A 26,753-nucleotide genomic window follows, 5' to 3' on the forward strand; every position below is an offset into this window, starting at 1 on the left:
TGTAGAAAAGCCGAAATGTCCAACAAATATCCTTTAATAGTGGCCATTGCAAGGACATGCTGGATTAAAGAGTAATTAACAAAGGAACAACCAATAGCTTTGCTTGTAAAGGGACAGTTGTGCAAACACCACACCAGGCCACAATGTTGTCCCAGCTACCAGCATAAAAGGGCTTTGTGGAAGGGGACATGGTGGTAAGAATGACATCACCACTGCAGGAGACAGATGAAACATAGCAATTGCTGCCGCTCAATCTTCGTGCACTGAGGTGTAGACTGCGCAGATCAGAGTGAAGGACCCTGCCCTGCTGCATGGACAGACTAACCTTCCTACATGGTAGCCTGACTGGAGGGCAATTGTTCATGGCCAGAAGTTCCAGATACCACACTCTTCTGGCCCAATCTGGAGCCACTAGGAAGACTTGGAGGTCAATCGCCCTTGATCTTTTTTAGAGCTCTGGGCAGAAGAGGCAGTGGCGAGAAGGAGAACAAGAGTGCAGTGTTCCAGTCTAGAAAGTTTTCTTCAAGAAACTCCAATGCCAAAACGTTTGCCACTGTACTTTCTCAACTGTAACAAAAAAAAAGATCTAGCCAAGGCTCTCCCCACTCTCAGAAGATGCTCTGTGCCACCCTCAGGATGTCGATGTCATTTGTTATCTGCCAGGTGCCAACTGCTGAGCTTGTCCGCTCTGGCATTTAAGTACCCTTTGCGATCAGGAAAATACCCTGATGCTCCAACCAATTCCAAAGGTGCAGAGCCTCCTGGCACAGGACTACACTCCTCCCTGCTAACTGCATCACATGATGGTGGTGTTGTCCGAGAGAACCTGCACCAGTGTTAACTTGATGGATGGCAAGAAGGCCATCAGAGCCAGACGAACTGCATTTCAACTCCAACAAATTGATTTGTAGCCAGGTTTCCGTTGGAGACCACATTCCTTTGATCTCCATTCCCCCCAAATGACCTTCCCCGCTTAGCAGGGATTCACCTGTCACCATGGTCAGCTCTGTGTGAGGAAGGGAAAGGGGCCTGTCAAATTGAATTTGAGCAGTTACCACGGCAGAAAGTGAGCAGTCTCCCTGCGAGATCTGAATGACATCCATTGTATCTTGATGCAGGGCCTAATGGAACTTCTGATTCCATTGCAGAGCCCGTGTGTTCTAGCTGGTGTAATCAACAAGGAGGATGCAGAAGGCATAGACGCAAAGAATCCTCAGAGTTTGCTCTTACCAAGATCCAGAACAGACGTTGAAACTTTGATATACTGACTGGAATGACCTATACTCATTGTGGTGGAGGGAAGGCCCTCAACTGCACTGTATCTAGAACAGCTCCAGTCAATGAAAGCCTCTGGGTCAGGGGCAACTTTTCCTCAATGATAGTGGAAGTTTGCCATCTCCTGGAGGTGGCCTGCGAATGACTGTGGTACAGATGTGTATGTTGCTTTAATATAGCCCGGGTTTCTTGTTTTTATTAGCTAATTTTATGATGAATGTTTCTTATTCTTTAATTAGTCCCGGTAGCAGTTTTAATGCATACTTTCTGCCTCCTTTTTAATATTGCACCAGCCAAGGATCTGTTTAATATTGTTTAATGGCTGGTCTAATGTTATTAGGGAGTCTTATGTTGTTTACATTGGCCCGGGCCGTGATATATTATCCCGCTTCAACTTGTCAAATCCTTGCACTTTACCATAATATGCTGCTATATTCAGAGTCCACTTCCCTAGTGGTCCTACCTAATTCTCACGTCCATGACGGTTTAGTGACGCTGTTTTGCTTAATTGTAGAAGCTGCAAAGTTTTTATTGCTTTTAAATATGTGTATATTGACGTAAACATGCGATGTTTTATTTGTTTCGTTGTGTCAAGCTCTTTTATGGATATTCTTATATCCGAATAAAGATTAATTAAAATTGACTGTCAACTCTGCCTTACAGTTGTATGAGCTGGGGGAAAACAGATATCCCCAAATTACAAAGATGGGTTTGACTACCGCCATCACTTTTGTAAACACCTGGGATACCGTGAGGAGGACGAAGCAGAGAACAGCGATCTGAAAATGCTGAAAATGGCTTGGCCTACCTTGAACCACAGGTGATGTCGGTAGGACTACAGGACCGGCCCGTTGACACCATCCAGTCCCCAGCTCAGAGCAGACTGGGTCTGGGCCAGGGTACTCATTTTTAATGTGGCCTTCCGCAGGAAGGAAGTCAGAGGTCAAATGTCCATACTAGTCCGGAGACAACCCCCCCCCCCACCCCCCTTGGCACAAGGAAATAGCGAGAGTAACAACTCTTTCAGAGTCCGAAAATCAATCAATAGCACCTTTTGAGAGTAACATTTGTACCTCTTGGAGAAATAAAAATGTAGAGGCACTCCTCTGAAATGAGATCTACTGTGGGGAGAAGAATTTGCGAAGCAAAAAAAGTGTAGGGGACAGTCGTGCTAAATGATTTCCAGAACCCATCTTTCGGATGTGATGGATTGCTAAATCCTGCCCTTCACATATGGAGTATGTGCGAATAAGCGTAAACTAACACTGCTTGGGGGCGGTTACATTAGGGGGGAATGGGATTGGGAGGACTAAAGCCCCTGCTGACCTGCATGCTGCCTGCCAGACCCACATACTGCCCGCCAGATCCACATCCATGGCCCTAAAGGACTAGGCTGACTTCTGTATCGGTTGGAGAGACAGTCTTTGCCTATATGTCAGCTCTCTGGGGTCACCTCTGAACTTGTTGAACTGATGTGAAAACTGCTTGGCAGGTGCGAACACACCTAGGCGGTGTGTGCGTCTCCTGGAACCTCCAGCAAGATCTTACTGAAAATGTTCCAGAAGGCAATTCCATTACTAACCAATAAATTTACAGCATTTACCGATCACAATGCCGGGTGGGCAGATGCTTACCAAATGTCTCAATCCGCTCGGACTCTCCTGAGGATTCGTGGGGAACGAATTGTGTTTCACTTTACTGTTGGAAGCCTAGACCACAAGACTCTCTGTAGCAGGATATTTAGTAAGAAAATTAGGGTCAGCAGGAGTACGTCTATGAAGCCTGGTAACCTGCCTATTCACTGGTGGGCAGGAATAAGGCCTTCACTAAGTGTCCATCAAGGTATCTGTGAGCATCTCATTAAAATGCAGCAAGGGCTCAGATGCGGTTGGCCAAAGCTATGAAATTTCCATAAAAATATTTGTTTTGGTCTTGACTGAAGGCAGATGCAAAGCAAAACCCTCATCTCAAAAGAAGTAGCTAGCCTACTGACCTCTTGTAAATCCATCTAAAAGTTGTCATCTGTGTAGTAATGGGCAAGAATACCATCCCCCTCTCCACTACCATCATCTCCATCCTGGAGTGTACCTTGTTCAGAGTCAAAGCCAAAAAGATAATGCAGCCTCTGCTGGAGCACCCACCCAGGAACAAAAACTTGTCTTGCTGTATAACAACCAGCTGCGCTTACATTTCGTAGCGTGACACTAATCAAGATCAAGCTTACGCCGGTTTGGTGTCAGACATCGTAAACTGCACTGGATCCTCTTTTGGCACAGGTGGCATTGGTACCGGCTTCGATATGGAACTGCCCAGTCCAGGTTTCGAGGCTAGAGTGGAAGCTGTCCTGGATCAGTACAAGGGTTCGGACTGAACTGAGGGCATATCCGCGTGAAGAAACTAGCTGTTCCTTATGGCCCGAAGGTACGCCAAGGTTGCCAGAAACGTGCCAAAAATCTGCAGCGTGGCCCTCAAGGTTTCAATCTGCTGAGGCTTACAAAGACCTGATGAAAAACATCTTATATACACTCTGCAAACTTCTTCATGAAGAAGGGGAGGCTAAAAGTTTGTTTCCAAGACAAATGTGAGTAAGATATAGGGCTAACATACACGGATAAGTGGAGGGAAATGATAAACAATTCTGGGAAGGGGATTAGTCTTGTCCAGGTCATTGTCACGGATAGCAAGATCACGCCTAGAAAGCAACCTCAGTAAAGACACACCTTCAAATCACAGACAAATGTTGGTGGGGGTGTGGAAACTTATATCCGTAAGTGTTCCTAATTTAGGGATGTGCTAAACTAAGGGTCCACTGAAAGGGAGTCCTAAAAGCAACTGAGGAAATAATATACAGAAGGTTCCAAAAAGGTCTCCCTGCAGCCTCAGCAGAGTCAAGAGCCCCACAAATGGAGTCACCTTAACACAAAAAAGTCCACTGGTTCAAACTGTATTCTGTGATTTATGTTGAGGTAAAACATTGAATTCTCACACAATAAAATGATTGAGCCTTTAATATATATTACTGTGTACAGTAAATGGAGCAAGTGAAGAAAAGAGTCTCGGATGAGCATTATACATGGTTGGAAACAAAAATTCTCAAACTTTATGCCACCATTGGCATCAAAAGTCACATAATGGAAACAACCAGGCCTGGGTGTAGTTCGCGGAGTTTCGGTACGCAGAACTCCGCGAAGTGACAAAAAACTCTGCGGAGTTCCGCAAGTGGCAGAGTGCAGTGGGAACAGCCATTCACGCTGACCTTCCTGCTGCTCAGGTAGAAATTCTACCCGAGCCGCAGCTCGCGCTTGCCAACCTACCGTTCACAAGCAGGGACATAACTGTGCTGCACTACGCAGAGTTTTCTGCACTCCGCGAGCTCTGGGGAGCACGGAGTGCAGAGAACTCAGCGAGCGGAGTTCACCGCCCAGGCCTAGAAATAACCCACAAAATGTAGGCAGGCAGGAATGCCTAGTAACTAGAATAATGCAATTCCCATAGAAACTGGAAGACAAAGACAAGGGCTTGTAGTAGCTTTGGATGGTGGTATTAATTTAGGATGACCAGACGAACCAGATTTTCCAGACACTCTTGTTTTTCAGAGTTCTGTCCCGGTATTTGAATTATTGCATATTCTCTCACTTCCACATGTGCCTCTGTCATATAAAAAAGTGAATTAATCTTGATACTGCATTGCATCAGCCTCATTTAAACAGCAGCTCAGATGGACCCTCAATTCATTGCCCAGGACCTCAGGAGGTCCTGTCATAGGTAAAAGTGTTTTCAGAAAAAGAAAAAAATATCCAAGGTTTTTCGCACTGATTTTTTAAAACACTTTTACTTATTGCAGGGCCTCACACAAAAACAAACACACCACTTTTTATTTATTTATATGTGCGTGTATATATCTATCTATCTATCTATCTATCTATCTATCTATCTATCTATCTCCTGGCCTGGTTTTTGCCTTTCAAAATGAGGTCAACCTTTATTAGTTGCAACTACGTTAGAGACCAATTCAAGTCACCACTGGGGAAGAAGGGGTGCACATTCTTCTCTAAAACACATCGAGAGGCAACAAAACAGTATGGACGCAACTTTGTAAACAAAAGGGAAGTATTCCACATGATCTCTTTTAGCAGTAATCCACTTTTCTGAATGCACATCGCGAATGCCGCATGCTGGCGGTTTGATGATCCATTACCGAACAAGGTTTTGGATGGATGGATGTCATCTGTTACCATAAATTACATAAGACCTGATCCGTTTACATACCGGCATCCTGAATGATTTTCTAAAAAGTGGATTACTACAAAAGATCTCATGGAATACTTCCCTTATGTTTACAACGTTGTGCCCATACTATACAGTTACCTGACCTGATACAGAATCCTGCCCTGAGGAAGCCTGTAACCAGGTGAAACGCGTTGGCTGCTCTTTCTGTATTTGATGAAGATACTGAATAAAGATATACAGAACCAACTGAAAGAAAATAATACTTTTTTTGATTTATTTCCTCTTGCTGTGTTCCATACGGACTGTCACGCGCTGTATTTTGCTGCCTCTCTTTTGTGTTTTAATGCACTAAATTAATGACTGTGTGGCAGCTGGTCATCAGAGGTGTGCAACATTTTCATAATATAAAAAATATTGGCACTTTTGGTAGTGCGGTAAAAGGGTCCCCTAGTTGCTACTACGGTTTCATTTCGTGCACATTCTTCGTATTCACATTTTGCTCCGTGCTGATTTTTTAAACCTTTGCAATTCCCGCTCAGACAAGCAATTTCCTGACCTTGACAAACTCTGTGAAGGAGATTGCACTGTCGCCGTCCTGGTCAGCCTCCTGGATGGTGCGGTCAGCGATGCTACCCAACTGCTCATCGGAGATGTTCACACCAACCATCATGCGCAGCACCTGACAGGAGAAGAAACCGACCTCGGTATGGGTAAAAATGCACTCCAACAGCAAGGCTACTTCATGCAAACATTAGTGGAAATAAAGGAGGCAATAAGGAAGAAAGGCAATAACAAACCTAGAATGTTGTACGTTTTAGGTAGAAAATTTGTTTTAAAATTGCATGGACAATGAAGAAATAATTACGACAAATCCCAAAATGACAGATGCCTGGAAAACCCCTAACAGACTATTAACAACTCTTACACACATTATTAATAAACAAAACATATGTTTACAATGGCGAGTCATCACTTTTCTTTATTTTCCCTCAAATTGTGGTGGTCTTCATTCTAATTTTTTCATATTCACGATATGCCACACTAGACCGTTTGGAACGGACAGAGAACATTCAAAGTTGCAGGCAATGTTAGAGAAAATTATTTCCCACTCCACATGGGTGTTACAATTTGTACACAAGTCCGAATCAAACTGTCAAACGTTTACATCCCCATTTTGCTCCACATAGAAAGCGATCTTCTGTGGCCTCTTAATGACTTCATTATTTGCTAGCCTAGTCTGCAAAGATCTTTGTGCAAATTCCATTCCAAGCCTTGGAAGCATGGCCTTGAGCAAAGAGATGAGAACCCAGTGAGCAAGCAGGCTCCCCAGAGGAGATGGCATTGTCCACCATGCATTCATATTAGGGTATGGCACGGAGGTCCACTACGCTTTATATGGCAGCTTCAAAGACTGTAGAGCCACGTCTGACGTCATGAACTGGGCCATCATCTGGATGAAACTTAGATGCTGAGGATTACATATGGTTTATTGCATCTTGAAAGAACATGTCACCAGGTAGGATTTTAACACTTACTCAGCTGAAACAGCATTTTTTGTCTGACCTCCTGGAGACCTTGAGAAGTACTACATCTTCTCCACAAAAGAAAACAGACAAATGACTGTCTTATTGTACGCTCGTGTTCTGCTGATCTTTTGTCTAGCACCCAATTCATCTTTGCAAGAAAAATAAAATCGCAGTACAAAAAAAATAAAAATAACCTGATTTTGAAAAACTCTTTAAAATAAATTGTATGCTGTAGTAATACAAATATTATTTGTGGATGCTACAATATCGAATAATGCTGTGCCCATGTTTAAAGGCAGAGCAGCTTTGGAATTAGGATTTAAGGTGGAGGCTACGAAAGGGGCTACAGGATTGGGCGAGGGTATCCTCACCGCAAAACAAGAAACAAGCATTGGCAATGCCAATAGGTCTTACTTCAAAATAATGTTGTATGGTAATGTGAAGCATTGCAAGTAAACAGCATGGGGATTAATACGTATTTGTATGGAAGCAAAGACCTGTAGTATAATATTGGTGTAGGTTAAAAGGTTAGGTGACAGTTGCACTGTTAAGCCAGTCCTAAAAATCAATGTAGGTTAAGGACTGCTCTCCTGCCATTTGTGCTGTGGCCAGAGAAAGATAAACACCATTAACTAAAGTTCTCAAGACACTTTAACAACATTACATTGTCATGTGTCCCCTCTGAAAGTTCACGCTCAGCCTGCTAGGTAAATAAACAAAATTATCACAGCTGAGTCGAAGGCGAGCACTTTTTTGTGGAAGGACACAACTTCTGCCCAATCAAAACCTGACTCTTAACATGTGCCAGAGCCACAGCCCCTCTCCAGTGATACTCACATATTTGTCTGGTGACAGGGAGAGGATGTGGCTCATTGGCCAGAACTGCCAACTTGGAAGCTGTGGATCCGGGCTAGAGTCTTGGAGTTGGTGCAACATCCTGCGATTCTGGGTAAATCACTTAATCTCCACATGCCAATGTACAGCGCCTGGATATCCTCACGGGTGATAAGCCGCACCATATAAATCTACAACCTAACAGCTGCGCTGTCAAGCCAGACCATACAATGTAATTAAAATATACATGAAACATCTCTAGTGTAAATTGGTCAAAGAATTGTTCTAGTGCCATCTACCGACTGCTAATAGTTCATTTCAGTGAAGTGGAAACCATGTAAAAACCAGATAAAATGTGCATTGGAAACCATTTCAGTCATGGCTGTGTCCCACGCAGTACAGATTTTAAAATAAATTAAAGCTCAAAAACGCCATTTTTATTTCAACTTTTTTTGGCATTGACAGAGGTAATTATGAAAGTCACAACATTTCCTCTACAATTTCCACTCTACTTTACCATAGTTGACCTATTTAAACTCATCTTTTACATACATTTAATCACTCACCTAGCCGAAGACTGCTCTGTACAAATACAAGCCATAAACACTTACTTGGATGCTGAATAATAAGAGTCTTGCCATAGTGAGCCGGGGACAATATCCCGGCATTTTTTGCCAAGATCCCCTTGCCGGTTCACACCATCTGCATCATTTACAAAACCTCACTTATTTTACAGACAAGCTCACCATCTCTGGCGGCTCTTGGCATACCCGCAGCCAGGACACCATTAGACTGCAGACTAAAAAGAGTAAAAAAGACAAAGACAAGGTAAAGCTTTTTCCAGCTATGCACCCAGGATCTGGAACAACATCCCTGTATCCATCAGAGCTGCTCCAACGCGGTTCCAATTTAGGAAAGAGTTAAAGACTCCCCTTTACTAAAGAAGACTACATCACAATGCATTAACCGTTCACAACCCAGCTACCTCTCCTATCACTCACTGACTGTATGCTCGTCTTTGTCCGTGTACAGTGCTCTGTAGCCTCTTGGCTTTGTTCACGCGATAGAAATGGCGCAAACATTCATTTTACTTGGCAGCTGGAACCCGTTCGGAGATGCTGCCGAAGTGTAACACCGTTTGCTCGCCTCTCACTGGTGCTTTTAATTACAGCATATAGTGGCATAGTGCGTAGTCCCTATAGCGCTTTAATGTTGCACCTATACTTCAAGGGTCCAACAGCCAATGCTAGAGTGGACTGGTTGCTGCCGTAGGGAACAGGGATTGAAGAGCTTTGTTTAGAGCTCAAAGTTTGCTCTCCCAACATTTAATCAGAGGGGCTTTACAGGTGGTACGAGGGTCGATAAATCCATTGAGAGTTGTGAGAAAGCCTTTCTGCATCTGCCTGAAGTGTCCATAAAATCAATACACTATTGTGAAATATGAGCTGTCTATAAACAAACTATCAAAAATACAGCCTCACACCTTATTCATTCAGGGAGAATGTGCAATGTGAAAGGAAAGAGGTCAACACACCTTTTAGGCATGTTTAAGACTATGCCAGGAATGCTGAATTATCTTGGTTTTACTTCGACTCATTTTTATACCAGTTCATCCTTGGATTGGACTAGTTCTTAAGCACGACCAAACCCAATGACTTGTTTTCAACGAAAACTAAAATCAAGGCAACTTTTGCATCATGTATTAGAGAATTTTCCAAATGTTTACTAATTTGGCCTTGTGTGTGAAACTTCACAATTCACATTATGCTTGAAAGAGTGGTTAAGCAAACACCAAAAGCTCTTGCTAGCTGTGTCATTAGCTGAATAGATCTGCAACTATCTGTCTTGTCAGAAAATATAACTTACCCTGTAAGAATCGCTTTGCAGCATGTAGTGCTGTATATTCACATGTTAGGATACTCCTGCCATCTACTGTTGGGCTTGGACGTTTGCAAGTTGTTGTTTTTTCTTTCAAAGATGTCCCACGAGTCATGAGCATTTCCCTACGTGTACATTGTGCATGGGTACCAACTCCATTATAGATTTTTTTTTGCACAGAGGCTAAGAGTATATATTGAGTTTGAACCAAAGGTTGGTGCATCAAGCAAAATACGTAGTCAAATAAAGAAAAGAAAGATCTGTAAGAGAAGCAGGCTTCTGGGGGCAGGGCAGGCACATTTAAATCTACAGCAATACACGCAATGAACAGAAGCCTACAGGATAAGTAGCATTTTCCATTCATAGCATGTGCGGCTACAGATACACATGCTTAGCATAGATTGTATAGCAGTTCCATCCAGAAGCGGTGGCTAGTGTGTGCACGACGCAGATGTCGGAAAAAGTTCCTCAACTCAGTCTGGCCAACCAGGGTCTGTTGACTGGCCAAGATGTCAACAAAATTGTGGTTGGTAAAGGTGTGTGATATTGACCAGGTGGCTGCCTTACAGCTATTCCATAGAAAGAGGTTGCCTAGGAAGGCCATATTTGCTCCTTTCTTGCGGGTGGAGTGTGCAATGGGTGTGGCAGGTGGAACCCTCTTTGTTCTGTTAGAACAGATTTTGAATACATCTGACTTTACATCTGGCTGGGAGAATGAGATGACATCTCTGAGACTTTACAAAGGAGATGAACAGCTGATCGGATTTACAGAATGGCTTATTTGTGTCAGTGTAGCACATGGGATTACTCTCGATATCCTGCTGTCTGAAACATACTCTAGTTGCAGAAAGAAGAGTAGGAACTCTATGGTTTGGTTAAGGTGGAAATGTGATAATCATTAGGGAAGAACTTTGTATTGGTTTTTAGATTAACTTATTATTGGTTTAAAGAACAACCCTGTCTTTAGGGTGAGCACTTGCAAGTCACTAATGCACCCAAGGAATTTAATGGTCCTGAAGAAGGCCACCTTCCAGGAAAGGAACTGAAGGAGGCACAAATGCACAGGTTCAAAGGGTGGACCCATGAACCTAGTGAGGACTACATTCAGATTCCAGACAGGAGTAGGAAGTACTCTAGAAAGTATGACCATCTTGAGACCCTCCATAACTAGCTCTATCACTATTCATCACTATTAACAGACCTATCAGCTGTATTTGACACGGTCAACCATCAAATTCTAATCCTCAGACTGCAAGAGATGGGAGTGGAAGATACTATTGGAGAGGATTAAATCTCATCTTCAGGCAGATATCAAGCAATCTCACTCCCTCCTTTCTGTTCGGAATGTAGGGAAATTAAACATGGAGTACCCCAGGGATCAGTTCTAAGTCCCATTCTCTTCAATGCATATTTATGCCCACGACTGACCTGGACTTAATCTCATGCAATTTCTTTTGTTAACAATGCGGACGACACCAAGCTAATTTTGTCCCTAGATAACAGCCAAAACCAGATAGAAGGATTGCATGCATGCTTAAAAGAGATAGTGAGCTGGTTTAGTAGAAATACACTGAAGTTTAACGAGTTCTTATGTTGGGCCCTTTCTAAACTGCCATTCCCACTCCCGAATGATTTCTGGCCCTGGACTAGCTCTGATAATCTTAAAACTGTTCAGGTAGTATGAAATCTGAGAGTAGTGGTGAAAGAACAACCGTCTATGGAGAATCATATCAATAAAACAGCACAAACATGTTTTAGTTTACAGAGGAATCTAAATAGAAGTGTTCCATTATTACCACAGCCAGGTAGAACGCAACTGATACAACATACTGTTGTAAGCAGAACGGACTACTGCAACACCCTTCTACTAGGTGCACCAGACTACCTAATCAAGAGATTAGACAGGATACACATTCTTGCAGTTAAGCTCGCCCTGATTAAATCAAGACCCGATTCAGCCTTGAGCATCTTGAGGGAGCTAAACTGGCTGCCAGTGATGGAGAGAATTGTTTTTGAAGCACTATGTATAGTCTACAAAGTGGTCAATGGATCAGGTCATTTGTTATTACAAAGGAAATTCAGCCCATAAGCCTATGAGGTGTTTGCGGCCTTCGTCGACTATCCTGGTATGGTGCCAAAATTCAGGAACGTAAGGTCAGGCAGAAGTTCATTTCAGGTTAAGGCATCTCCGTTATGGAATAAACTGTCAGCATCTCTTAGAGCGGAGGGAAATCTGCTCAGTGTTAGGAAGAATCTAAAAACCTGGCTCTTTCCAAACTAAGAAACGTAAAGTACGTGATATTAAGGCTAACTGTTGCAAATTTAGGAGGTTTTATTTGCGTACAGGCTTAAATGATAGCACGAGGATACCTGCAAGGTGAATGCTACCCTCTACAAAAGTATGTTAATGTTAATAATAAAGGCCTTGACCACTGGGAATCCTTAAGAGGGACACGTGTTCTCCGTTTTGCATGTAGGCTGCAAATGTGACAAAGTGTTGGAGAACAGAAGCAAAGGCAATGCCTGCCTTTTGTAAGTGGAAAAGGACGGCAATGATATCCTGGACGGTGGGTTTTAAAGGGGTCCTGGTTTTGAGAAGCACAGTGGTGAACAAACCTTTTCTATTTTGCCATGTTACAAGCCAGGTTTGCTTTAAGGTGGACATACATTCTTGAGGAAGGTTAAGGTCCCCAAATTCAAGGACCACAGGTGCCAAAATGCAAGATTGAGTTGTCCAGGATCCAGATGTCTGACCGGACCTTGCTTCTGTGTGAGAATGTCCGGCCTGAAATGGAGCCTCTTACAAAGGCTGAGAAGAGTGAAGTATCAATGTGTGTGGCCAAGGTTGGTACTACTAGATTGTGCGTTAAAGACATCTGCATCAGTTTCCACACCACAAAGGAAAGCAGCAGGAGGTGGAAAAGCGTAGGCAAATATCCCTGACCAATTAATCAATAGTACATTGCAATGAACTTCGGATGGAGACACCTGGCGGAGAAGCTTGGGTAGTTTGTGTTTTCTGGGATGGTGAACAGTCTGTAAGGTGCCCCAATGCTGGAAAAATGTGTGAAAGACCCAGCAGTTAAGTTCCCATTCGTGAACTCACTGTCCGCCCCAAAGGAGATGCTTGGTCGTGAGGTGAATGTTATGGTGGCACGACCAAAGTCAAATTCCCTGCGCTAAGTGAGAGAGCGGAGGCAAATGTGTGCCACCCTGTGTATGAAAGTAGTACGTGGTGGCCATGTTGTTTAACATGATGAGAACTACCTTGTCCCACATGACTTGTAGGAAGGCTTTAGGGATATGTGGATGGCAAGCAGATCCAAGTCATTAATGTGGCAACCCTGCTGCTGAGAAGGCCATGTTCCCTGTGAAGTTGTTAAAATGCGGGACCCATCCGATCAGAGGTAATGGTCATCTGCAAAACTGAGTCTGCAAAAGGATGCCTTGCATGAAGAAAACCTTGCAGTTATATGTATGAGAGGTTCGTCCACGGCTACGCTTTAACTTAAAGAGGTATAATGCACATAAATGCCAATATATACTTATTTGGGGAAAAAGGCATGCCTTGCATCAAACTGATGTTCTATCATCGAGGAGTGGTGTGCTGTAGTTTGTACTAACACTAGATCTTCCCAGTGATCCTCCAAATAAGACCATTGTTCAATGAGACACTTTGAGGGGGCGTATGTGAAGCTTTGCATGAGGAACAATGGAGATGTAGGAGGCCATCCTTCCTAAAGGCCAGATAATGGTTTGCTCTGCTGGTTGATGATTGAGGAAGCAGGTGCTGGAAAGCTAAGAATGTTGGTTTGTTTAGGCTTGGCCTGTGACAAGATTTATAAATGACCCCAGAAAGGGCTGTATCTGAAATGGCTGCAGGTAGGACTTGGTAGTATTTATGATAAAACACAAGCTGTGGAGCAGGGACACCACTGTTTGATTGTGTGTCCCACACTAGAGCTTGCTGCTGCTCTTGTTCAGCCAATCGTCAGGGAGGGGGAAGGACATGAATGCACTCCCTTTGCAGCTGTGAGGCCACCACTGTTAGCCATTTTGTAAATACCCTTGGAGCCATTGTAACTCTGAAGGGAAGTACTTTGAACCGGTAGTGTTGTCCACTTACCACAATATAAAGATACCTCAGGTAATCAGCGTGGATGGGGATGTAGAATTAGGCATTGTTGAGATCAAGCGCCGTCATGAAACCACCTGGAGAGTCTAAGATCAAAGATGGGTCTGGAAAGCCACCCCTATTGGATGTGTGAGAGAGAGGGTGAGCGAGAGGGTGAGTGAGTGAGTGAGTGAGAGCACATACTGCTCCTGTAGAGTTTTGGGGAACCTTTTCTATGGCACTCTTTTGTATGAGGACCCGAAGTGAGACGTGTTCTTGACTGCGTGTGTGCTAGGAGTTGTATGTTGAGAGGTGGTGTGTAGTCCGAGGCAATTTCCATGTTAGACTACAGCTAGGACCACTTGTCTGACGTGACGTACCCAGGTGGGTGGGTGAACTGGACGATGATGATTGGAAGGTAGCATGTTTAGCCACAAGAGAATTGGCAATCTCATCATGGTTGAGAATGATCCAAATGAACAATATTCATGCCACTAACATATCCCCTTACCGGCTACAACAGATGGACCATATGGCTGAGACCATGCGTGCACATTGTACTTGCCCTGATGCAACCTTCTCCCATGTGGCCTGGGATTGCCCGGCTCTACAGCCCTTCTTGGTTGGGGTGAGTCGTGAAATTTCAATGGTACTCAGCCATTCCATTGATCTGGCTCCCCAAGCGGCCTTGTTGGGCCTTTTAGAGGTTTTAAATCATACAGGGGGAGGGAGAGAGGAGAGAAGCGGTGATCCATTCAGCTTCCAAGTAAGGTACAAAGATCAATAGGGCAGGGGGAATGGAACAAGGGGAAAGTGCAGAGCAAGCACAAGCAAGAACTTCCCGTAGCTGCAGCGAGCCGGGAAACACTTGCCGCCCTAAAGTGGGTTTTCACAGGTACTATTGACCTTATTTCCATAGTGGACAAACAGTAAACCACGTATTACTGTGGCGCAAATAGTGCTAGCATATTCTCACCGGTCTTGAAGACCCAGCTGGGCAAAATGGGGCTGAAACATGTCGACCTCACGTATGGACATTTTTAGTGTGTTAGATCTGGTAACACGATCTAAATACGCACACCCACTATTTTTAACTTCTTTAATACCCATTCACTAATAAATATTTGCACTCTAATGAGGATGTTTAAAGAATTTTAATTTAACTTCACCCTGAGCACTCAATTTTTAGAATTTTTGGGTTTCTGGACACTACTGCAATACCAGTGGTTTACCTCCAGGTGGAGGTCAGCATACTGAAAAATAAACCCTATGATGATGCTGTCACGTGACGAATAGGCGGAGAACCAAGATATACCACCTCTCAATCTACGTACGTGTATGAGGATTTTTATGGAGGCACCAATAACTAACAAACCCTGGTAACGTAGGTATAAGTGATCAATTCCCCACCCTATTGATCTTTGGGCCTTTTAGAGGAACTGGGAGGGCCACGCTCCAAAAGGATTTTTATAAGGATGACCTGTTTAGTGGCAAAAGAACATACTGCCCGCTACTGCCCCCACCCCACCCGCACCCCCACCTACCTCGCTTCTGACCTGGCGAAGGGGAGTCGACGGAGGTGAACACCAAGAGAAGCTCATTTCCGAAGCACTGGGGTGACCACAAAAAACGATAAAATATGGGGAAACTGGTGGACTTCTTGGTTATCTGCTTAATGAAAAGTTCTTTGATTTGACTATGCAATCTCGAGACTGTACTGCAGAGCTATTATTGTCATGGAACAATATTTCTATCACGGTGAACGATGCTTTTCTTGTTAACCCTAATAAAATTTGGTTATAAAAGAAAAAGTACTACCCTTGTTGCTGCCTCTGTAGGAGCGCCTATTGTACCCCAAGCTTCTTGATGATGGTAAACTAGCTGCTATCTCTGGTAAGAGTAGGGTTTTTCAGGTGAGATGCCCTCTGCTCCCACTCGTGGCTGGAGTTTCTGAAAGGAGCCCATGTATTGAGTAGATTAAATCACTCCCATAGACTCTGCCATCTCTGCATCTTTCTCAATCTTCTCTAGAATATCAACCTGTGGCCTAAAAAACGGTACTCTCTGTCTAATAGGGGGCTGAGGCGAAGCTGTTGGACCTCTGCTTGAACCCACAGATAAGGAGCTATGAGTGGCACCTGAGCATGATGCTAGAGTTAATGCTCTAGGAGGCCGAGCTGTGTCTGTGGCATTCAAAGCACAGCAAATGCTGGTGTTGGAAATGAACTTGCCCTCAAAATCTAACCCTTCCCCACGCTTCGTGCACTGGTCCAGGGGGTGCTTCAGAAGCACCTCCATCTTTTCCCATTTTGCCCTCTTGGGGCAAAACAGTATGGCCACTGAATTGACACGCCTGGGCAGTGATTACTAATTTTAAACCAGGAGTCGTACCCCCCTATTTATCAAGCACGTTCGCACTTTATCTGAAACTAAAGTTCCTGGCCCTAAGGATGGGTGAATGGCCTTTTTTAAAGAACCTCCCAGAATGGCACCGCCCAGATAACCATACCCAATGTAGGTTGTGCGGCTACTATACTGAAGGAATGGAACATATAGTTTGTCTATGCCCCGCAATGCATACAGTTAGATGTTTTTTACTGCGAGAAGAATGGATTAGGCTCGGAATTCGATCATGCCTGTGAGAAAGTGCTATCTTTCTTGCATGGTATGCCCCAACTTTTTTGGTGAATTGCTGAATGTACTTTGACTGAGTGTGCCCCGGACTCCTGCCAATCAGGTGCCCAGGGCCTATGTTCCTTCCCTAACATCTAAAACCCAAAATTGGCAAACCCTGGCCACATGTCAGCCCCTGGTAAATGGTACCTCTCAGACCTCCCACTGCTCATAATGTTCTTAGAAGTCCTCTGACCAATCATCAGCCTACCGAGGAATTGACAAGGCCTGTACCACCAAACTTAGTGGCTTTGGAAGAACCAAGGAGTCTTCATCTCCCCCCTGAAGCCACACCCTATACAATTATCTTAGCCAATGTCCCACACCTGGCGGAGGGGTCTAGTGAGCATTGGTCTAATTTAAAAAATAAAGCTTTGTACTTCCTAGGTAGGAAGTTTGGGGCGACCCAACCACTTTTTGAAGAGTTTAAAATGGTCAGGCGTGTGCCCTGGGTTGGGCATGATCAAAAGGCCATAAGAGGTGACTGTGTTGTACTAAGCTTTAGGTCTCCCCTACTGGTAGAACGTATCCTGGAGCAGGCAACACACCTTGCTCCCTCCCAAGAAGAGATTCTAATCCTACCCCTAGGTTACTTCTACAGGCCAGTAAGGGTATTGACCCATATGTCACTACGTGGGTCCCATTGTGGCCCTTTATTGGGACCTCGTCCAATTAGGTTAACTAATCGCTTTGCTGCACTGTCCACTCTGGAGGACAACGATTGACAGGGGGATAATTCAGTGTCGACCTGTCCTGTGTTAAACGGGAGTTTATTGCGGGTCTGTAGGGAGCCAGTTCTTCCCCTACAATCCTTGTCACAAGACAACGAACTGGCCCCTTCTGCTACACCTGTACCCATGAGTGTATCCCCCGTCTGCCTTATTAATGACCCCCCAACGGAGGCACAGCTAGTAAATTCGTCAAATATTAATGCCTGCTCATCAATTTCTTCCTGGAATATAGCCGGACTTCATTCTAAACTGGCTTCTCCTGACTGGGTGGCGTTTGTAGATCGGGTGGACATTTGGTGCTTCCAAGAAACATGGGCAGTTGACCCAATTTATCGAGTAGGGTACCTAAACTTTTATAAAGCAGCTACGAGGGGTATCAGAGGCAGACCGGTGGGTGGCTTGTCAATATGGGTACGCCAACGTGAAGGTATAGAAGTAAGGGAAGTCCCCACGGATAGCCCTGATATATTGGCCATACATATTTCCTCTACTAGGGGCCTCAACGTTTATATATTTAACATCTACCTTAGGGGTGTTCCAGGTGGAAAATGCCCTCCCCCCGTCTTTGTATTGGACCAAACTCTACGAATTTTACCTAGAACTGGCCACAGGATAGTGGCAGGTGACTTTAATGCCTGTTTCGAACCGCTTGGCTTCGATGATGGGCTTCTTTCAGAGGCTGAGGATTCCGTGTGGGGCATTCCCCAATTAGAATTAAACCCCATAGGCAAATGGTCACAAATAGCCCTGTTCCTAAAAGGGCTCTGTTTGGAAATGGGGTTGCGTGCTGTCAATGGAAGAACACCATCGGATAGGGTTGGCAAGTTCACCTTTGATAACGGAAGAAGTAGGAGCAGAATCGACTATATTTTAGTTAATTGTGAGCTATGGGCAGATGTCATTGACATGGTTGTGACGGACAGGCTAGAGAGTGATCACAATCCCCTGATGCTGACCCTTTCCGATAGCAGTTTCTCAGGAGGTGCTACGGATGATGTATGCTCCTTTCAGGTCCAAGTCACCACGTCAAACGATTTGAGAAGGGTCCGTTGGCCTAAGATTGCCCCTGATCCTACTGCTAGGGCTGCTATTAGGGCACTGGTTAATGATGCTCTGTCTAAGTTGTCCAATTGTGACTCAATGGAAGAGATTATTAACTGCACCCCAGACATACATTGTGAATTATTTACTGCTCTTAAAATCTTTTTCACTAAAAATGTCCCAGCCACTGTTAAACCCATTAGCCAGCGGGAAAACACGTGGTTTGATGCAGGGTGCAGAAAGTCACGTAAAGCCCTAATTCAAGCTATCAAATTAAGGGAGCCGATATTGATCAGGAGCTGTAGAGCCGCATATAAATCCGCCCAAAGGGCAGCTAAGTTAAACTGGGATGAATCTCGCTGGCGTGAGTTATTTGAGGCTTGTGTGGGCAGAAACATGTGCCATTTTTGGCACCTTTTGAAATGGGGCAGTAACCCGCAGGCTATGACCCCGGCCAACCATGTTGTACCCGACCAGTGGGTTAGTTACTTTGAAAATCAGTTTAAGTCCACTAATACCTCACTTAATGCCTCGCTGCATCTCAGTGATGCAGGTGTGTTAGAGTTTACCTGTAGTGAGGTGACTCTAATACTAAAATCTCTCCCCAACGGTAAGGCCCCAGGTCCTGACTGCATACCTGCTGATCTATTTAAACAGGACTTGGATCTATGGGTCCCCTATCTAAAGAACTTAGCTAATGCCCTGGCCTGTGGTGCGTCGGCACCGGAATCTTGGTTCGGGGCTGAAATTCTGCCAATTTATAAGAAGGGCGATCGTTCAGTCCCCGCCAATTATCGCCCAATTAGCTTAATAGATGCGGCCCAAAAAATTACTGCGCGGTTGTTGTTGGGCCGCATCACTAGTTGGATCACTGATAATAATGTCCTGACGCCCCTTCAGGCCGGGTTTCGGTCACATGTTGGAACCTTAGACCAAGCCCTTAGGTTTACACTTTTATATTGGAAGGAAGTCTATTTAGGGGGGGGGTATGCTCTTTGCAGCATTTGTCGACCTAAGGTCTGCATTCGACTTGGTGCCTAGACCAAAACTGTGGGAGGCTCTTCGGGAGATGGGCATGCCTGCCGAATATCTGAGGCTTTTAGTTAAATTGCACACTAACACATATGCACAGGTTAGATGGGGTAAGCCTGGGGAAGTGACTACGAGATTCAAAGTGTCTAAAGGGGTCAGGCAAGGGTGTGTCCTGGCCCCCACACTGTTCTCCTTGTTCATCAATGGAGTAACTCGATACTTTTCTGACTGCCCGACTGATGCCGCTCGTTGGCAGGAATGAAAGTGCCCCTGCTCATGTTCGCGGACGATACGCTCCTCATTTCTAAAACCCGACAGGGGCTTCAATTGGCCCTCTCTAGGTTTGAGTTATTCTGCCGCGAACATGAGCTCGAGGTCAACGTGGGGAAAACCAAATTTATGGTTCTTCGTGGCCCACGCCCCGTTAAAGCTAGGGTTGAAATGGGTGGTGCAAGGCTGGAACAGACCTCTACATTTACATATTTGGGGGTCACCTTTAGTGATAACCTAAGTTGGGGGCCCCAGATAGAATTGCTTAGGTTAAAGCACTCCCAACTTGGTGGTGCCTTATTAAAGGAACATATGCATTCCTGCACTAAACCCATTGCACCTGTGATACAAATTTATGGTTCTAAAATCCTCCCTGCAGTCATGTATGGCGCCGAGCTATGGGGGTTTAGTAATCTTGACTCCTTGAGGGTGGCCCAAAACAACTTCTTGAGATCATTGATAGGGCTACCCCCCTCCACCCCACGTATCCCCTTGTTATTCGATCTGGGCTGCCAACCCATAGAGGATATGATCCGGTATAGGCCCCTGGCGTTTTGGCGACGCCTATGGACTACCCCGGAGCTTTCCATTTATGCTAAAGCGCTGCATGAGGTAAAGGATATGAGAGGCTCCCATAGAATTCGTTGGCTTACAGAAATTAAACTTATTCTGACAGAAATGGGCATGGGTGACTTGTGGTCCAACCCTGTGTCTGCTGTGTTTCCCCCTAAAAAAATATATAGGGATGCCTACTGGCTTTGGGCCTCACAAAAACGATTTACTCCTTCTACTGGTGGTTCCCTGACCTCAATTTATTTGTCTATTAAGGATCAATCATCTTTAGAAGTATATTGGGACGTAATAACCAAAAAGCTGGATCGGAAATTATACCACCAATTCAGAATTGGTACCCTTCCTTTAGGTTCCTTTACTTCTAGCTGGTCCTTAAATGGCACTGATAAATGCCCATCCTGTAAAAATTTGGTCGAAACAGAAGATCATTTTTTATTTGTATGCCCGGCATATTACCAACCTAGGCGAGTCTGGCTGCGACCTGTGTGTCGTGAACTAGGTGTCAGATCAGCCCAGGCCGCTAGAAGGATCCTAAAGACTGATACATCCTCTCTTGTGGTCATCGGTCTAGCCAAATATATTAGTTGGGCGTGGCTTATACGGAAAAGATGAAATTTTACCACTGGTTATACATACTATAGCGTAGCATTACCCCCAACTGTAGAATGAATTTCAAGTCAAAGTCTATGTATGTTTAATACTTTTTTATTGATCTTAACCTGTTATTTATTAAATAGCTTTTAGTCTCAATTGTTATAAATAATACATTAACTTTTTAATTGTATTTGATGAATTTTAAATGTCTTTTAAGATGAAATATTCGAAATAAAGACTGTTTTGACTGACTGACTGACTGAATGTACTTTGACTGAGTGTGCCCCGGACTCCTGCCAATCAGGTGCCCAGGGCCTATGTTCCTTCCCTAACATCTAAAACCCAAAATTGGCAAACCCTGGCCACATGTCAGCCCCTGGTAAATGGTACCCTAGGTACCCCGGGCCTTGTGACCAGGGAAGGCCTCTAAGGGCTGCAGCACTTATTGTGCCACCCTTAGAGGCCCTGTACCCTAACACAACCACACTGCCCTTGCAAGCTGAGTGTCTGGGTACAAGACAAAACAAAGTGTCGACATGGCACACATCCCTGTGTGCCATGCCCACAACCTACACTGCCCTGGCATACATCAGCCACCTCTGTAGCTGGGTGCCCTATGCCAGTGGTGTGGGCGCATGAGCCCTGTGCCCCTACAGTGCCCAGGTCCATTCCTGGGCACTGTAAGTGCAGTGCTGCCATTTAAGAGTATATGGTGCTGAGAGCTCGTCAAACACGAACTCCCCAGCACCATGATGGCAACACTGAAGACTGAGAAGTTTGGTATCAAACTTCTCAGCACATTAAACCCGCACTGATGCCAGTGTGGGATTTAATGTACAAAGCACTACAGAGGGCATCTTAGAGATGCCCCCTGAAACCTAACCTACAATCCACGTCTCGTCTGGGGAGGCTGCCTAGGCTGCCACACAGCAGACATGTTGCTGGACCCCTGGGTGGAGAGCGCCCACTCTCCTGGACCTGCAACAATGCACATCCTGGGCGAGGTGCTAGGTCTCCTCCCCCAGGATGGGCAGGGGGAAGCTTCAAAGGCATGCCGCCTTTGTGAGCTTCTCCAGGCCACTTGCTGTACCCAGCAACTGGCCCCCACCAGTTCTGACCCCCACTCTGGCAGGAAGACTGGCCGGAAACCCCAAGTAAGGACAGCGGATATGCCAGCCTGCCAAACCCACCCCTCAGGTGGGGGAGGCGAGGTGAAGCACATCTCTGGGAGCTCGCCATCTTGAAGATGGGAAGCCCTGCCCAATCAGGACTAGGCTGCTGCCCCCCTCCCACAGGCGAGTGGCAGGATAGGGGCTGTACCCACCCCAGGGCAGGGACCCATTGGTCCCTGCCCTTTACCTACCTGCAACGCCCCTAAATCTAGTATTTAGGGGCACCCTGAACCCTCCTTTAGATTCCGGATTCCGAAAACGCAAAGAAGAGCAAGAAGAAAGAAGACCTGCCGTGCAGCTGCGAAGAAGAGGAAGACACCAACTGCTTTGGCCCCAGCCCTACCTGCCTGTCGACCCTCGAACCTGCTCCTGCTAAATCACGGCACCTCTTGTGGCCAACAACCTCACAAACCCCGGAGGACCTGGCTACCTTGTGGCTCTGAGCATCTGGGACTCCCATGAGCAGTGGCTCTGCTCAAAGCAAGTTTCTAACCCCTGGCATCAGCCCGGAACCGCAAACTCTGCACACCCTGCACCCGCCAAGCCTGGCCTGTGCCGAGTGGACAAAGACCCAGAGGACGTCCCCCGGCGACTGTGACCCCAAATCCGGCACCCAAGGACCCACCTCGACGCTCCTGACAACGCCTGCAGCCTCAGAACCAGGGATCAACAGAGGGTAAGATTTCCCGACATCAAAAGGCACCCCTGCACCCGGCACCCTGCGGCCCCCTGTGCTCGACTCCTGGGTACCTACCTATCCTCCAACTACCCAACTTACCTCTCGAAGTGGTGGTGGCACTCGAAGAATCTTCGTCCTCGAGCTTGCAGCCTTTGTTCGTCCTTGAGCTTTCCCATTGAAATCCATTGAGCGCCCGAAGGCTCAAAAGCACCCTGCACCTAGCCGCCCGAGTGGCCCTGGCAGTGCAACTTCTACTCCTACCTACTACCCCATTTGCCCTGAGCAAGTGACCAGGAGCCCAGCACCCACAACCGCGTGGCCTGCTAGTCAGCAGCCACCAACCAAGGCCCCCCTGCCTCCCACAGGATAACATTGGGCCTAACTCACTCTGCATCCGGCTGCCCCTGTGCCGCTGAGTGTAACAACTGTACTTACCTGACCCTGGGAGACCCCTGAGTCTGTGCCCAGGACCTTCACTCTGCCAGTCGAGTATTTACCCAAAAGCCGATAACTCACTTTTCTTCCATAGGGTAACATTGACTGGTTTCTTCTGAAATTTCTTCTAAGTGTGGAGTTTCTAAAAATAAAATATTCACCTAAAATCAACCGAGTAATGAAAACGGAAATACTCACCTGCTATTAGGAGAGCACACAGTGCTGGATCTTGGCGCCCAGCACTGACCATGAAAAGTACTCACAACTGTACTTACCACTAACCCAATTTTCTCCCATAGGAAATCATTGACTGTTTTTCTGTGAAATTTCTTCTCGTTGTCCATTTTTGCAAACTACAAATATTCTTTAAAAATCGTACCAACTGTGAAAACGTAATTACTTACCTGTTTCAGATAGAGGTCCCAGTACTGAGCCTAGGAGCCCAGCCCTGGATTACAAAAGTAACGAGAACATACTTTACCCGTAACTTGAATTTTCTTCCATAGGGAACCATGGACTGTTTTTCTATGAAATTTCTACTAAGTGTCGATTTTACAAACTTATAAATATTCCTTAGAAATCGCCTGTACAACTTAAACGCAGTTTCTCAACTGCTTACAGGTGGTACCCTAGTGCTGGATACAGGATCTAACACGGACCTAGAAAAAGTACCCATAACCCCACTTACCTGCTAAGTGAATTTCCTTCCATAGAATAACATTGGTAATTTGATCAGAAAAAGTTTCTAAATGTCAACTTTTAAAATAGCAAAATATTGCTTAAAACTCACAACAGTAACTTAACCGAATTTACTCACTTGTTTCCAAGAACTGTCCCAGGACTGAATCTAGGATCCAGTCCTGGAGTTAGAAGAGTAATCCTGAAAGTAATTAATTGCATACAAGTTAAAGTTCCCATTGAGCTCAATGTATTATTGTGTTTGAAATTGTGTTGCCTATTGCAACAACCTGCAACTATTACCTACAAAAGCCAATTGCATATTGCAAAAGTATTTAACTAAAGCATCTCATTCTGAGAAAGTATATTTCGATACCTATTGTTGGTTCTAAAATAAAACAGCCATATATTTTTTATATAAACAATTATCCTAGAGTTCAGTTCTTGAGTGTGTGAGACCATTTGCTGACTGAGTGTGTGCAACAAATGCTTTACATTGTCCTCTGATACTGCCTTACTGCTCGACCAAGCTACCACTTTAGAGAGTACGGTTATATCTAACTTTAACCTCTGCAAAACCTCTGGGGACTGTGGACTCTGTACATACTGTACCTATTTGGGAACAGTATATACAGAGCCACTTTCTCACAATGCCACCAAGCCATAATAGCAGCCTTAAACCCGGACAACACAAAGTTGAATATCGGGTTAACAAAATTTATTATCAAGGTATTAAAACTGTTGGAAGTCATCGGTGCTGCTAACTATTCCCCACTATAGCAGAATGGTATACCATCCGGGTACAGTAACAGTTTTTCGACCACCAAAAAACTGTTGACCAGTACTTGGCCTTCGAGTCGAACATTAACAGACGTGAAACTCTGCAGAGTTTTAAGTAAAATATCAATCGGAATTTCCGCAATTTTATTTAATGTTTCTTTTAAGAACATGCTGCATTTTTTTTTATATTGTAAGGGTTTTAATTAACCAACAATAAAGTTCTTATTACTGTATTTGCCAATGGCTTACCGCTCCTGCGGTCACTGTCATGCCCACTGCATTTGTTTCCTTGCTCTCTTTATGTGGCAGAGCATCGCCAGTGGCCTGGGTGAAGGCAGGTTTGCGAGTGCTGTATACTACCAGTGAGTCTTATAGCATTTACCCCTAATGTACATTGAGTTGCTGGGAGAGAGTTTACATTTTTCCCTTGACAGTAGGGGTGACCACTCTAGCCTTGATAGGCTCCTTGATATTCTCTGGGCAGATTTTAAGACGCCCATAAGCATAGGGTGAAATTTGACTGTGCGCTCGATTCCGACAGTCTGTAGAAGGAAATCATCCTCCTACTGCATGATATGCATGTCGATTTGTGGAAGACTGCAGCCCTTCAGATGATCTCATGATATGTTGTAGTGTCATCGAGGGTTGAGGCCCTGACTGGTTAATGGTTCAGGTCTTAGATCACCTGGGGGATCCGGACTGTAGTCATGCCAGGGGGTTGAAGGTGGTACAGCTCATAACAAGAGTCGAAGGCAGTATAGGGGCTGCCTGGCTGTTACCATAAAAAGGAAGACCCTTCTGGTGACTTTGGGGGAGGCAAGTGGAAGCATGGGTGTGAGGGAGGTGGAGGTGGTGAGGTACTATGTGGTAATGGGACTAGGCTAGTAGCTGTGTCCCTTTGTTTCTTGGGTGGGGAGGCCTAGAAGAATGTTCCCTTTTGGAGGAGTCTCCTTGTACAAGGAATTGGCTCGGAGGGAGGCAACGTAGCAGAGATCTTGCTGGTGACTGGGTGAATGAAGAGATTTTGTCTAGTGCCCAATTCCTGTTGAAGTTTCAAGGATGGGGGCATCGGTATCCTCGCTGCCAGGCATTGATGAGTGGTTTGTCTTTGTCCCTTGCCTTGGGAGCTGAGGAAGGTTTGAGTTGATTTCCGGCATGGAGGTTTGAAGTCGGCTCTGGAGGTGCCAGTGCTGGGGGGGGAATGTGTGTCTGTCTGTCTGTCTGTCCATGGTCGGATGAAGGCTTGGTGGGCCCTGAAGCCTTTAGCCTATGCCGGCCATAGAGCAAAGGCCTGTGGCCATCCTTGTCCAGACTGCTGTTCTGGGGCTTGATGCAGGACTTCCTAGTTATCAATAGGCAGCCTCGGCAAGGGGCCTTTTATGGACCCTAATCTTGGAGGTTTGAATCTAGGGGCTAAAGGCATACTCATAACCCCGAGCATGACTTATGCAAGGCCCGATCTTCAGTGCCCTGTTGACACCCTTCATGTGCTGGTTGTTAGACCCCACTTGATGACCTGGCCACGGGCTGGGTGTCAGGTGCGCGGCAGGTTGCTCTGGGGGCCCGGCCTGCTCTGAGGGGCATCTTCCTGCCTGTTGATGTCATGGTGCTGCATCATGCTGTGTGCCTAGCGGCGTTCTCTACAGTACCAAAGGCCCTTTATAGAATGGAAGGTGAGGCACGATGGGCAGTGGGGGATGTCGTGGTCAGGGGATAAACACAGATTGCACTCCTCATGATGGTCTGCCCACAGGTATTTCGAATGAAAGTGAGGACAGTTTGGAAAGGTGGTTGTTCCACCACCCATGCAACAGTCTTAGATGGCGAAGGACTGGAAATGGTGTTAGGCGGCCGAAAGGGGCTAGGCCCTTGATGCCTAAAGGCTTTGACAGTGGTGGGGTGGAAGAGTAACAGAATGCGGCTGTTGAAAAAATGAGTTCGGAACCAGTCGACCCAATGGCGGCATATACAATATAGGATGGCGTTTGTGCCCATTTGCACTGTACACCAAGAGGAGTCACCACACTACGTCTCATGACTCAAGCGACTTCGAAAACAAACAACTTCCAAAGTATGCTAAGCATGTGCATCTACATGCATGCTACAATATATTAGTCTGGTTTTATACAACGCATTTTGTATGTATCGTATAAGCATCAGAAGTCTACTGTAGTAAAATAAAACTGCATATTTCCTAACCGACTGCCCCTCTTTCTACACTGGTTTCCCAACTGTGCA

The 26,753-nt window shown here is 45.4% G+C and overlaps 1 protein-coding gene across 1 annotated transcript in view; it reads right to left on the minus strand.

Moving 5' to 3' along the window:
• The window catches only part of CHP1 (calcineurin like EF-hand protein 1), a 223,134-nt gene that overhangs the window by 24,444 nt on the left and 171,937 nt on the right, over window positions 1-26,753 (minus strand). Inside the window, exon 6 of the mRNA XM_085627121.1 lies at window positions 6,062-6,184. Within this exon, the coding sequence (XP_085483247.1) occupies window positions 6,062-6,184 (123 nt within the window). The remainder of the gene's footprint in view (window positions 1-6,061; window positions 6,185-26,753) is intronic.

This window comes from Triturus cristatus, chromosome 9 (assembly GCF_964204655.1).
Source record: "Triturus cristatus chromosome 9, aTriCri1.1, whole genome shotgun sequence".
In the NCBI taxonomy this organism is placed as follows: Eukaryota; Metazoa; Chordata; class Amphibia; order Caudata; family Salamandridae; genus Triturus; species Triturus cristatus.